The 12,012-nt window shown below is 45.0% G+C and overlaps 6 protein-coding genes across 6 annotated transcripts; 4 read left to right on the top strand and 2 right to left on the bottom strand.

The window, feature by feature from the left end:
- Positions 1 to 1,011: 1,011 nt before the first annotated feature.
- On the top strand, positions 1,012 to 1,741 carry BDB00DRAFT_786262 (uncharacterized protein; the record flags this gene model as incomplete). The annotated part of the gene is made up of 2 exons (XM_053120594.1): positions 1,012 to 1,471; positions 1,560 to 1,741. 2 exons carry the CDS (start codon positions 1,012 to 1,014, stop codon positions 1,739 to 1,741), a joined length of 642 nt encoding a protein of 213 aa, XP_052981709.1.
- Positions 1,742 to 2,360: 619 nt separating this feature from the next.
- On the top strand, positions 2,361 to 4,331 carry BDB00DRAFT_870302 (uncharacterized protein; the record flags this gene model as incomplete). Its single annotated transcript, XM_053126691.1, has 2 exons — positions 2,361 to 4,248; positions 4,321 to 4,331. The coding sequence occupies 2 exons, from the start codon at positions 2,361 to 2,363 to the stop codon at positions 4,329 to 4,331; spliced, it is 1,899 nt and encodes a 632-aa protein (XP_052981708.1).
- Positions 4,332 to 4,441: 110 nt separating this feature from the next.
- BDB00DRAFT_233891 (uncharacterized protein) lies at positions 4,442 to 5,133 on the top strand. The gene is made up of 4 exons (XM_053116581.1): positions 4,442 to 4,572; positions 4,654 to 4,842; positions 4,922 to 5,004; positions 5,082 to 5,133. Exons 1-3 carry the CDS (start codon positions 4,552 to 4,554, stop codon positions 5,000 to 5,002), a joined length of 291 nt encoding a protein of 96 aa, XP_052981707.1. The 5' UTR covers positions 4,442 to 4,551; the 3' UTR covers positions 5,003 to 5,004; positions 5,082 to 5,133.
- Positions 5,134 to 6,081: 948 nt separating this feature from the next.
- Positions 6,082 to 6,935, bottom strand: BDB00DRAFT_870301 (uncharacterized protein; the record flags this gene model as incomplete). The annotated part of the gene is made up of 3 exons (XM_053126690.1): positions 6,082 to 6,442; positions 6,636 to 6,748; positions 6,849 to 6,935. The coding sequence occupies 3 exons, from the start codon at positions 6,933 to 6,935 to the stop codon at positions 6,082 to 6,084; spliced, it is 561 nt and encodes a 186-aa protein (XP_052981706.1).
- Positions 6,936 to 7,320: 385 nt separating this feature from the next.
- Positions 7,321 to 7,760, top strand: BDB00DRAFT_870300 (uncharacterized protein; the record flags this gene model as incomplete). The annotated part of the gene is made up of 2 exons (XM_053126689.1): positions 7,321 to 7,389; positions 7,509 to 7,760. The coding sequence occupies 2 exons, from the start codon at positions 7,321 to 7,323 to the stop codon at positions 7,758 to 7,760; spliced, it is 321 nt and encodes a 106-aa protein (XP_052981705.1).
- A 2,410-nt stretch (positions 7,761 to 10,170) lies between these two features.
- Positions 10,171 to 11,815, bottom strand: BDB00DRAFT_233873 (alpha/beta hydrolase fold-domain-containing protein). The gene is made up of 4 exons (XM_053116580.1): positions 11,372 to 11,815; positions 11,183 to 11,240; positions 10,856 to 11,060; positions 10,171 to 10,759 (listed from the first exon to the last, which is right to left on the bottom strand). Exons 1-4 carry the CDS (start codon positions 11,653 to 11,655, stop codon positions 10,299 to 10,301), a joined length of 1,008 nt encoding a protein of 335 aa, XP_052981704.1. The 5' UTR covers positions 11,656 to 11,815; the 3' UTR covers positions 10,171 to 10,298.
- Between the last annotated feature and the right edge of the window lie 197 nt (positions 11,816 to 12,012).

The raw sequence follows: 12,012 nt of genomic DNA, 5'->3' as shown, positions 1-12,012 counted from the left end.
AAATGAACTCACTTAGAGCTCGATTATTCTTTTTGATAGAATAAATACCAGCGCAACAGCAAAAGTGTCGACATAAATCTAACGTTATACTTAGTATGAAAAGTTATAATAGATCAACTGGCAGTTATCGTCCCTTACATTTTTTTTTGTTTTGAGTACTGTTCTTGAATTGTTGTAGTGGCTACTTGAAGAAGCGATCAAACACAGCACTTACAAGAGATTAATAGACGAGCTTACAAACGTGCATACATTTACAGTGTTTCTCTTATAACAGCAACTTCATAGGCATATTTACCTGATAGAGAAACATAAATCAAGCGAAAAACATGATGAGTGCATTTTGATAGATTCTTAAAAATATATTATTGCATTTATCTCACTGACATTTTGGTTATGCAAGGTATCCTAGACTTAACATCTATGCAGTCTAAGAAAATAACCAGTAATATTGTCCTACTTGACATTGGTATGGTGCGTTCGCCTTATAACCGTCAATCTTTTACCTCAGCTTTACTCTCTTATAACGTCCCCAAAAGGCAATTATACAGTCCAACGTGCTTCAAAATATCTTTTTTAACTCGTTTGCTTTCGTTATTGAAGAATAAAAAAATATTCATGTTTGTAAAGAAAAATTATGGGAAGCCAAAAGTTGCCGGTTTTTCGCAATTTAGCCCTATACGTATATATACTCGCCTATCGCCTACGTCCTACACGTCGTTTCTTTTTACCTTTCATTTAAAAGATACCGCCATTAAGACGAAAGCAGAAGGTCACCCGAAGAAGGACGCGTGCGCCTGACGGAAGTTCACTGCCCAGTTTCAGGGTATACGCCGTTTTTTATATTGCTATTCCTATACATTTTTGATTCACTATATATACATATCATTGTTCTTTGAAGTACATTTTATAAGTTTAGTGCTTAAGAATCAAATTGAAACAAAATAAAGTTTTGACGGTTATAAGGCGAACGCACCATATGATTTGGCTATTGAAAATGCATCTATTTGCAATATGTATGGTCACCTCACGCTAAAGTACAAACTCACTCAAAAAGACACACCTCGAGGCCAGAAAAATCCTCCAAATCACAAAGCGGGCAGACCAAAAATGAAAGAAAACGCGGATCCTCGTCAGTCTCTATTGTCGTTCGGCAGACAAGGAGAACATCATAGGGATACTTCATCTAGCAGCACTGCGCCAGTCTCTCGCAATGTCACAGATAAGGAAACAGAAAGCTCTCTATTCCTAGCCGTGTTTGATACAGATAGCCATGAAGCCCAAGCTGCTTCAAGGGAGTACACCAGTACGGTGACGAGCGGTTATATTCATCCAGCAATTTCTTTGACAGAAATGGCTTTAGCATCTGCGCCTACTGAAGATATGGACGAATTTGTGGATGAGATGGAAGACTCTGAAGACAGCAGTGATGACGAAGGCAACTATGATGTAGTTGAAAATAGCGATCGCAATGGTAAGAAGCAAATACATTGAACGAACGGTAATCAAGGATTTGACTAAAAATGCCTTTTGCTCGATATCGTGCATCATTACATTAATAGCATATAGCAATCAATCAAAAAAAGCCGAGAAGGTAATGCACCAGACAAAGACTTCGAACAGCTGCAAGCTCGGGATTGTAGCTCAAAAGTGCCCTGAAGAATACAAAAGAGGAACGTTCTGGGTGCTGCCGCCTGAACCGTTCTTTGCTCTTATCAAAAAGCTCGAGCCCGAGGCGCTGTAATATCTTCGTATATTCCTTTGGATGCCGCATCTCTTGCTTAAGGTGACGTTAAGATGTCAGAGCTGTCAATCTCGCCTCAAGTCCAAAGGAGTAATTAATAGGCTATGATGCGTTGTAGATATGGAAGAGTGAGTTAAAGCAATGTCTTATGCAACATGATACTAATTGTATATATGATACTCATTTATTCATTTCCGAAAAAGCAAGGTTGCATTGTTATTATCAAATGGCTCTGGCAGCAAGGAAGAAACGTTTTGGTGGCAACGTTCGCTTTTATTAAATGTTGCACTCCAGATTTTCACGTAGCAACAAGCCGCACAAATAGGTTGAGAACCAGTAGCGTGTCGTATCATAGCAATAAACAGCGCTGTTTCCATAGCGATTGTCGCCATAGTTATCTGCCTTTGCTCGGTTACTAAACAGCAGCATAGAAAGAATCACGCTTTCTTTTTTTAAGACCATGTCACGATGAGAGGTGAAAAGGTGCTGTAGGCACACCTCACGCGAAAATTGTGTCGGCGCTTCAATCTGCTGCGCACGGCGACTGATAAGAAAGTGTTGCCTGCCCAACCCACTGGTCTTCTTCTTTACCAGCTTCTTTTTACTACATTCTGTCGCAATGATCACCGTATCTGACGCCCTCTTCGCCAAGCTCGTTCTGCTTTGTATCTTGCTGTGTATCTTTGGGGAAACAGTGGCCGCTATCTACCGATATGCCCTGTCCCGTCCTGTCATCGCTGTTTCCGTTGCCCTTGTGGCCTTTGTCGTCCGTGCCGAGTGTTGCACTCATGTGCGCACATGGATTCTTGATGCCCCGTTCAAGTTGTTGTTGTTCCTCTCTTGGCCATTTCCGCCATTAGACTTCCCGCCGCTGCCTCCGCCTCCGCCGCCGTTGTTCACGCAACGTGCCACCACAACTTCAACTACTGCCACTGAACCTGTGCATGCGATCCGTCGGCCAAGTGTAAAGTATGGTGGACAGCCTCGTTCTTCTAATCCGGTATGTATTTATCATTGCTGGGATATTGACTGGGAGATTGACTCTGATGTTAATCGTGGTGTTCTGACAACCGAGTACGTGCCCGCGCGACGTGCTGAGCACCTGGGTGCAATGAGGAATCCTGAGCCCCACGCGTTGCTCCCGACTGCTGCTGCGGCTTCCGCTCATGTCTCTCAGCCGCACCAATCAATAACAACAGTCGATAATGCAATTACTGTGAAAGATGAGCACATGGTTACGGTAATGATGGAGCAGTCTGCGGCCCCTCTGCTTTTGCATGGCTCCCGTGTTCCTGAACCTGTCGACGTGGATCAGTCTGTGACCCCTCTGCTTTTGCATGGCTCCTGTAATTCTGACTCTACTGAAGTGAGGATAGATCAGCCTGTGGCCCCTCTGCTTATGCATGGCTCCCGTGTTCTTGAACTTGTCGACAACCAAGCGATGCCTTCGTTGTCTGTTCCAGATGCGCATACGGCCGCTTCGGCGTGCTCGTCCCTGCCATCTTCTGAGCAAACCGCTGCTTCGGCATGCGTGTCCCTGCAAACTCCAGAGCATACGGCTGCTTCGGCATGCGCGTCCCTGCTAGAGCAAACGACCGCTTCGGCGTGTTCGTCCCTGCAAGAGCATACTACCGCTTCGGCGCGTCAGTCCCTGCTAGAGCACACTACCGCTTCGGCGCGTCAGTCCCTGCCAGAACACACAGACGACACGCTCTCTGATCGAAATGTGCAGATGGAGGATCCATCGTATGACTTTGTGTCGTATGATGTTGGAGCCTTCAATTTAATGCCTTCTTCGGCTTTGTTGGCGGACGCTTCTGATGTGCGGCATGAAGGTGATACTTCTGTCGAAAATCCATACTTTTTCGAGCATACGACCGCTTCGGCGTGTTCGTCCCTGCAATATGAGCATACGACCACTTTTGTGCGTTCGTCCCTGCCATCACGACAAGAACGATCGTGGCATACCGCCTTGGGCGTGTCCCTGCCTGATCATGGTGAGGAATATCGCGCAGCCGAGGACTCTCCCGAGGACTCTCCTGCCGATTTGCAGCCGATGGAAGTTGAGGGTGAATCCCCAACTCGGTCTGACCTCCAACGCTATATAGCGATGACCGATGATGAGCTTTTAGCTCTCATCAACCCCTCCACCGACGCCGTAACCACCACCGCCACCCCAGAACCCGCCGCCTCTTCTCTCCCGCTCCTCACGTCAGAGGATCTTGATGCCATGCGTGCTCAAGTTGCCGCCGAGGCCGAGGAAAATGACAGTGGTTGTTCCGTCTCTTCTCTCCCTTCTCTCCGTTCGGAAGATCTTGCTTTCCGTGCTCAGCTCGACGCTCACGCAGAAGATCTTGCTGCTCTCCGTGCTCAGCTCGACGCTGACGCAGAAGATCTTGCTGCTCTCCGTGCTCAGCTCGACGCTGATGCAGAAGATCTTGCTGCTCTCAATGCTCAGCTCGACGCTGAGGCAGAAGATCTTGATGGCTGGTTCGACGATTTGATCGGTAAGTTTTTTACTTGGTGATGACACGAAATAAAGGGTTGTTTTCTAATGATTTTTTTTCTGTTTCCTTTAGTTGACCAGTAGGTGTTGTCCTGCGCGCTGCTGTGTGCAGCTTGGTGCGATGTGGGTGTGGCAGTTTCTTTTTTTTTTCGTTTCGGTGCTTCGTGGTTCTGTCGAGTTTCTTTCCTCCTCCTCCTGATCCTCCTCTTCTTCCGTCCTGGTGTTCCTGTTGTTCGTTGCTGCTGTTGCGTTCTGTGCGTGCTTTTCTTCTTTTTTGGCGTTTTCCAGTGCGTCAACTGACGCGATGGTGTGGAAAGCGTTTAGGGTATGTATCTTTAGTGCGGCAATTAACAACCAAACCTATTATCAACATCTAATCATTTTCCTTTATATCTCCCGTATTTAGGCTGTATCTTCTTTCGTTTCGGTGCTTCGTGGTTGTGTCGGTTTTCTTCTCCTCCTCCTCCTGATCCTCCTCTTCTTCCGTTCTGGTGTTCCTGTTGTGCGTTGCTGCTGTCGCGTTCTGTGCGTGCTTTTCTTCTTTTTGGCGTTTTCCGGTGCGTCAACTGACGCGATGGTGTGGAAAGCGTTTACGGTATGTATCTTTAGTGCGGCAATTAACAACCAAAATTATTATCAACATCTAATCATATTACTTTTTTCCCCATATCTAGGCTGTTTTTTCTTTCGTGCTTGTTTGTGGCTGGTCGTCTTGTCTGTGGCCGGCTTTGGAGATTAGTTCGGGAAGGACATGAAGGTAAATATAAATGGATGTAATATCATTAGCTCGAATCTCGCATGCGTGCCTCTTATTAATCAAATATAAAAAGATAGGTCATGGGCTGCTGCGGCCTTTGTGTGCGTGCTGCCGCCTGCTGCACTGTGTGTGTGGCGACCGTCTGGCGGGGCGGTTTTAGAAGGCACCCCAGTGGATGGCCCACTAGCAGAGGTAAATGACCGCGGCATTGGTATATGACACTGGGCTACAGCCACCGGGGGTGGAAAGGGTATGAGGGGCACATGGGGATAGCGAGGATGGCACAGCTAGTGTAGTGGGGAGGGGAACAATGCTCTGGTCTAGATAGGCAGCAGAAACATCATCGAAGCACATCCACAGCGGTTCTTGACAACAAATGGCAATCAAGGCTTGCAAGCTTTCGTGGTTATTACGGTATGTACCATTTGACAAATTCTTGTGGCATATTTATTTATTAAGGAAGCTCTTGCATCTAAGAAAAGATTCCACTAACTAAATCCTTCTATTGCCTTTCCTCTTCTTCGTATCGCATCTGCACCTTTTTCTAAAGGTCGGATGTGATATGGAGAAGACGGATAGGAGCTAGTTTCGCTGGTTTTATCCCTCTTCCTCAAGGATTGTCATTTAGTCTGTTCCAGCTGATGTGCGATGATGTTCCTGCGTAAGCCCTTGTGACTAGAGCAACGTTCCCTCAATCCCTGCTACCGAATGCTCTGCCTAGTTATCCTCGTCCTTCTTATCCTGGAAGCCCCCACCGGCACCAGTAGTTCGGTGTCATTGCCATCTAAGTCCAACCCCGTCCTTGCACTTTTGCTTTTTGGATACCTGAAGCTGGGGTTGTCCTTCTTTTGGCGGGTGGTGCCAGTGATGGTTACTGCCAGCCTTTGGCGGCTTGGAAAAATTTTCCTGTGGCAAGGGAACTTTTTCCGCACGGGAAAGTGGAGAATTCCGTCTTTGGCTTGATGCTGGTTTCTTGGAGGCGAAACCTGGGTGTTCAAGGGAATCTTTTCCACTTGGAGGAGTGGAGAATCCCGTCTTTGGCTTGATGCTGGTTTCTTGGAGGCGAAACCTGGGTGTTCAAGGGAATCTTTTCCACTTGGAGGAGTGGAGAATCCCGTCTTTGGCTTGATCCTGGTTTCTTGGAGGCGAAACCTGGGTGTTCAAGGGAATCTTTTCCACTTGGAGGAGTGGAGAATCCCGTTTTTGGCTTGATCCTGGTTTCTTGGAGGCGAAACCTGGGTGTTCAAGGGAATCTTTTTCACTTGGAGGAGTGGAGAATCCCGTCTTTGGTTTGATACTGGTTCCTTGGCGGCAAAATCCGGTGCTCTTGTTGCGCCTGATATCCAAACGGTCCGAACCTATCTCTCTCGAGTGACTCTCAAAGAAGCCAAGGGCGTATTTATCGTGTTGATCTTCGTGTGAATCGCTGCTGCTGCTGCTGCCATGTTAACCGGGCGAAACAACATTGTGACGTTCCGACAAAAAGGTACCATGCTACGACAATCCACAAGAATGTAGCACCATTTCAAGTTTTTGGCATACCGTCGGCTATACTCAGGACGTGAATTTCTTCGGACAAACAAGACAATTTTAGCAAGCGGCGTCGATCCAACATCCGCTTTGGTCCCTACCTATCGATCCAAGTCAAACCGACCTTTTGAATCCTGGACCAAACTGGCATGATCAACGATGCTTTGAGCAAAAGACAGCGACGCCTAACAAGCACAAGACTTTCTTGCGGGGGCTATCGATACATCAATCCCACGATCACGATTAGCAATAGTGCGACAACTATCAAGCTGATTGCCATATATCTCACAAGTCATCAGACAACCAAGTTCAACCTCAGGCGGCAAATGGTAGTCAAGGAGAAGCTGGATAACAAATCTTTTTGAAGATCGCACAAGTCTTGAACCAACGTGGACGACCATGTTTCAGTCTCTTTCTATCACTCAAGTCAACGGACATGGTCAATTTCACCATCCATCTTCAAGCGCGAAAGCAGAAGGACTCGGCCATGGAGGAGGCACATAGGGTTTGGCGGCCCTTATGTGAGGCTGCAGTTACCAGGAGCAAGCAAGCGAGCAAGTTTGAATGCGACAAACAATGGATTGACCCAAAGTGTACCAAGTTGGTCAACAATAAGCGACGGAGCACCCCCTTTCAACATTGGATACAGCAAGAACCCATCTGACTGACTACACCATGTCAAGGCCCATCCACAAGCAACAAGCGATGAAGAAACAAGAAAATTGAGGAGCACACACGGTACGACCATCCTGGTGAGCCACCATCAATAATCAACACCGCAACAAAATGCATGGAAACGTTTATCTACGTGACTACCTACCACCTACGACTCGATGGCGGCGGCAACAAGTGGCAGTAACCACCAAGCGCTGGAGCAGCAGCACGCACAGCCATACAAGCAATTAGCCCGATTCCGAAGATACCAGCTGTCAACACACGGAAAAATTTAAACACATGTCATTTGGGTCTTCTAGTGGCTGGTGGCAACAAATGACAAGCCTACAGATATAGCGTTGGACACGCAGCACACACAACAAGCCAGGGAGATCGCTCGTATCAAACCAACTTATTTTGTGCTGAGACGATCCACAAACTCAACAGTCATTGGGTTTTTTGGCGGCAACCCATCGAGGACAAACACCAACATTGCTAAGCAAGCAGCATATCCAATAATTGCGGTCATCATCGAATCCAGCAACACGGACAATCGATCCAGCTATCCTTAATAATTAAGACAAGCGGTACACGCAATGGTCACGGTTTTCAGCAGTTCCCAAGCCAAGCAGCAGCAGCAGCAGCAGCAGCAGCGCCGAGGCTATCGCTATCAAGACCCACAAAAACCATACAATGTCAACACGGTGACAAGAAGCTGTCATGCTCTTATCAATGATCGAGGCATATGCGTGCTCAAGAGCTACTGCTCGATCATGCACAGCTGTCGAACTGGATGTTATCAAACGATTCATTCTGGATCCCAAACCGACAAGACTAATGGCCGCCGTGTGCGTTGGACGTGTGAAACCGCTATTATACGCGATCAAAAATGTTTGAATTCTGCAGATAATGTGGTAGGTTAAGATTAAGGAAGCGCTGTTACTATGTGACGAGTATACTAACTATAACACACTTTAACAAAATAGACAGAACCTTTGCCTTCGAAAATATCATCCATTTGGTCTTTCTGTCACAAGAACCTACAATCCATATTTTCCCAATTTCTATTTCTTTCTTTCTTTCGTTGTTTTATCACACATGTTCTGTTTTTCAGCTCCAAGTCGTCCCCTCATTGAGTGGTAAGTGTAACAAATGATTGGAAAAACTAATAGTGTATGTTTTTAGTAGTTTATAAAAAAATACCCGTTTGTAAATCAACACAACACCTCGACGGCACACGCGGGATGCATCGGCACGAAAGCTTCTTTTCACTTTTCAAAATACTCTCACGACGAATCTATCTCCTGACGAACACACTGTCAAGACCTTACAAGATCATCCAAGATATCCAAACTAAATCACAACCTGCTGTCGGCTTAGCTTATCAAAGCTAACAGCGCAGAAGAGCTCACCAAAAAAGCATATATGCCAGGTAATGATAAGAAGATCATGCTTTGCTACTGTGCATGCAGCAGGCCTTTATCGAATCAAATATGTCTAACGTTGTTTACCTGTATCTACACATAGAGTCGTTGGTTCCTGTTGCCACAGAGGCGCAAAGAATCGTAAAGTCATAAAAACGAGCTCGCAATAAGCAAAAACAAAATGGGTCATCCGTCAGGCATGTAAAAATAGAGCTTTACATACGAGTGACACTAACACTAATATTATGTTTACTTTTTCACACTGACAGGAGCTCTACGCGAAGATATATTACCTGCACACTCAAAAAAACAAAACAAAGCAAGCTGGTCATTGGTATCTCCTTGCATCGGCGATGACGAAGGTTATCAAGCTATCAATGAATCATTCACAGTGCGACTTCCGTACACATAATCAACTACCATCCAACATGCCTACGACCGTCATCCTTTGATACAACCGTGTGTGCCGTCCGATACCATACCACTTCCTCATATATCATGAAGAGAAAAAAATACAGAAAAAAAGAGAAAAGAAAAAAAAAGAAGAGAATCATATAATGAAAAAAAAATACAAAAAAAAAAGAGAAGTTAAAATTATACTAATCCATTCTGTTTGTAGCACAAATCACCGGTGAGGGCAATGACATTGGACTTTTTTATATTTGATACTACATATCACAGTGTAAAGTCGATTACATAGCATATGCTTCTCCATTTTCCTCAGAAATATAATAAATATTTGGTACATGTATATACTCGATGCTTTTTAGTCAATGAAAAGAAAGGGTGGCTAATTGGATATACTATGTTGCAAGTCGAAAGTGGTGATCGTGGTAGGACACATGGGTATGCCGCTCAAGATATCCTCCCTCGTCCTTTATATTTATCCTATACTCCTCTTCCAATCGAATCACAATGACTGGCAAATTACCTGATGGATGTTGCCGCTAATGTCAATTTCACCAATAATAAAGATAAAATAATGTTTGAACTGCTCAAAATATAATATGGGTGGGGCTGTGTTGGCTAATCAAGAATTACTGTAAAAGCTGCATGAAACACTTTGGCGTTTGTAACGATGCGATCCTTTCCCACTTCTTTGCTGTTCGTTTTGACACGGTCGTAGTCTTCTCCCAAAAATAAGGAGTGGGGAAACTTAAAAAATAAAACATAGCGATTTGCCACATTGTTATGGAAACTAAGTTGTAACTGTATAATACTGTCATAAGGATTGTCGCTTATTACCCATCTTTTTGATGTAGCTGGACGCCCAACAAATGAGTTCAACGGCGTTTCGTATTTTGCAATGCGTTAATTAAAGTGATATCCATGCTTCTCTATATCGCTCACACACCAGACAAAGCACCCCTGTTTGAAATTGTGAATGAATTTGAATGCTTGGCATTAAACGACCTTCTGGATGCTTGCTAGAGCAATAAGTTGCGTTCTTGTTACCTATTCACAAATAGATATGTATGGGTCCACCAAGTCAAGACAGCTAATGGCTTGTGTTGCTTAAAGAGAGAGTCAGTAAAACCAAGAAACGAAGAGTGAATAGCTCATATGTAATTTGACAAATGATACAGTTTCTGACAGCCCAAAGGAATAAGTTGGATTAATCACAAATGCATAATTATGTCTTAAATACAATAAGTCGAAACTGTAAGCTATGCATCAGCACTGGTACTAATGGCTCTTTTTTGTATTCCAAATACGATGGAGAGTGGTAACGGCCAGGTCCAACGCGGTGATGGCGGCACGGCATTCGAAAAATGGCATGTCAAAAAATCCATGCAGTGTACCTAGAATGCGAGTCGCCGTAACATCCACGCCTGCTGCTAACAATTTACGAGCATACGCTTCTCCTTCATCCACAAGCACGTCCGCTTCGCACGTTATGACAAGTGCAGGAGTTAGACCCCGTAATTCTTCCAAGGAAGCTTTGAGTGGCGCCACAGTAGGAATTTCTCGTCGACTTGCCACATCATCAGGCACATAATGATTCCAAAACCATTGCATCATTTCTCGCGTCAAATCATAACCTTCTCCAAACCTGTTGTATGAATCTGTATCAAAATTTGTATCTGTGGCTGGATAAAATAAGATTTGCCCGCGGATACCGGTGAATTGGCGCTGTTTGGCCAGAACTAAATAAACATGCATTGCAATTTCAGAAAATACATGTCAGATTTGTTAAGCATGTGCATACAATTTTTTGTTGAGCGAACAAACATTGAGCTTACTTGTTATGGCTGTAGCCAAGGTGGCCCCTGCAGAATCGCCAGCGACAACTAGTTTACTCGGGTCGACATGTATGGACCGAGCGTTGGCTTCATTTGCTGTCCAAATGACGGTATCGTAGCATTCTTCGAGTGCCACCGGATACTTGTGCTCGGGGGCCAAGCTGTAATGTACAAAAATGACAGCAGCATGTGCAGCAACAGCGAGCTAAGTATTGACAAGGTTTGTTTCAAGTACATCATATGTAGATAAGTATCTTCTTTAATGTTAAACGCTGCGTAGCACAGCTTTCCAAATGGAAGAAAGAAGTTCATTATCTGCTGTTTTACCTCGGTCCTGGGGCGTAAATGCGTCACTTCATCACCGATCACCCATCCACCACCGTGTCTAATACGAGCAGATAATTGAACTTGAGTTACGCATAGTCTGTTTTGTATCGATAGTAGAAAAAAAAGAAAGGGGTGGATAGATGGTGGGGGTGTAGACCATTACATCTTATGTAAAAACAAAAAACTTACAAGTAAATAATGACAGGTAAAGTCACCTTTTGAGTACCTGGGGGTCGCGTCATTCTCAGTTGAATAGGTGGGCCATTACCAGTACTATTGGGAATGGTCCATGTCTGCTCGATCACCGGAGGCAATCGCTGAATCCACTTGGGATTCGAGGAAGCACTTGAGAAAATTTCTCGTAGCGCTTCAGGTGTCAGAACAAAGTCAGGGGGAAGCTGCTGGTGCTCGAGGGCTTCTTGGAAGCATGGCTCAAGTTGAACGTTGTGATAATGGTGATGCTGACTAGTCATAGGATTCTCGCTATTATGGTTATTCGTAGTATGTGTCAAAGTAATGGAGAGGCACTGTGAAGGCGATATCTAAAGAAGGGGACGTGTGTGGGAAAAACCGAATTTCTTGTGTGCTATGGCATCCATAGTCCTTTCGTTAGAAGTGAGGCGCAGCTTTCATGACATTTTGCGCTGGAAAATGCACCGCAGCAGAAGCGGGCCCCCTTGTTCTATTTCCATTACTGATAATGGTATGAGCACGGACCACGCACCGTACCTCGTTTCTTCCCATTGTTTATACTCGAAGGATGTAAAGGGGAAAAGCGTAGCGTGCTATCAACGGGCATCTCTGGATCAATTCTTGAAATTACCAAACTC

Source organism: Zychaea mexicana (genome assembly GCF_025766255.1).
Source record: "Zychaea mexicana strain RSA 1403 chromosome Unknown BDB00scaffold_20, whole genome shotgun sequence".
Lineage (NCBI taxonomy): Eukaryota > Fungi > Mucoromycota > Mucoromycetes > Mucorales > Lichtheimiaceae > Zychaea > Zychaea mexicana.
This window is presented reverse-complemented; position numbering and strand designations above follow the sequence as displayed.

Coding starts and splice junctions, on each gene's coding strand:
- BDB00DRAFT_233891 (XM_053116581.1), top strand. CDS start 4,552: ATGGTGTGGAAAGCGTTTAGG. Junction 4,573..4,653: donor TGGTGTGGAAAGCGTTTAGG/GTATGTATCTTT, acceptor TCCCGTATTTAG/GCTGTATCTTCTTTCGTTTC. Junction 4,843..4,921: donor TGGTGTGGAAAGCGTTTACG/GTATGTATCTTT, acceptor CCCCATATCTAG/GCTGTTTTTTCTTTCGTGCT.
- BDB00DRAFT_233873 (XM_053116580.1), bottom strand. CDS start 11,655: ATGACTAGTCAGCATCACCATTATCACAACGTTCAACTTGAGCCATGC. Junction 11,241..11,371: donor TTACCTGTCATTATTTACTT/GTAAGTTTTTTG, acceptor TGCTCGTATTAG/ACACGGTGGTGGATGGGTGA. Junction 10,760..10,855: donor CTTGGCTACAGCCATAACAA/GTAAGCTCAATG, acceptor ATGTTTATTTAG/TTCTGGCCAAACAGCGCCAA.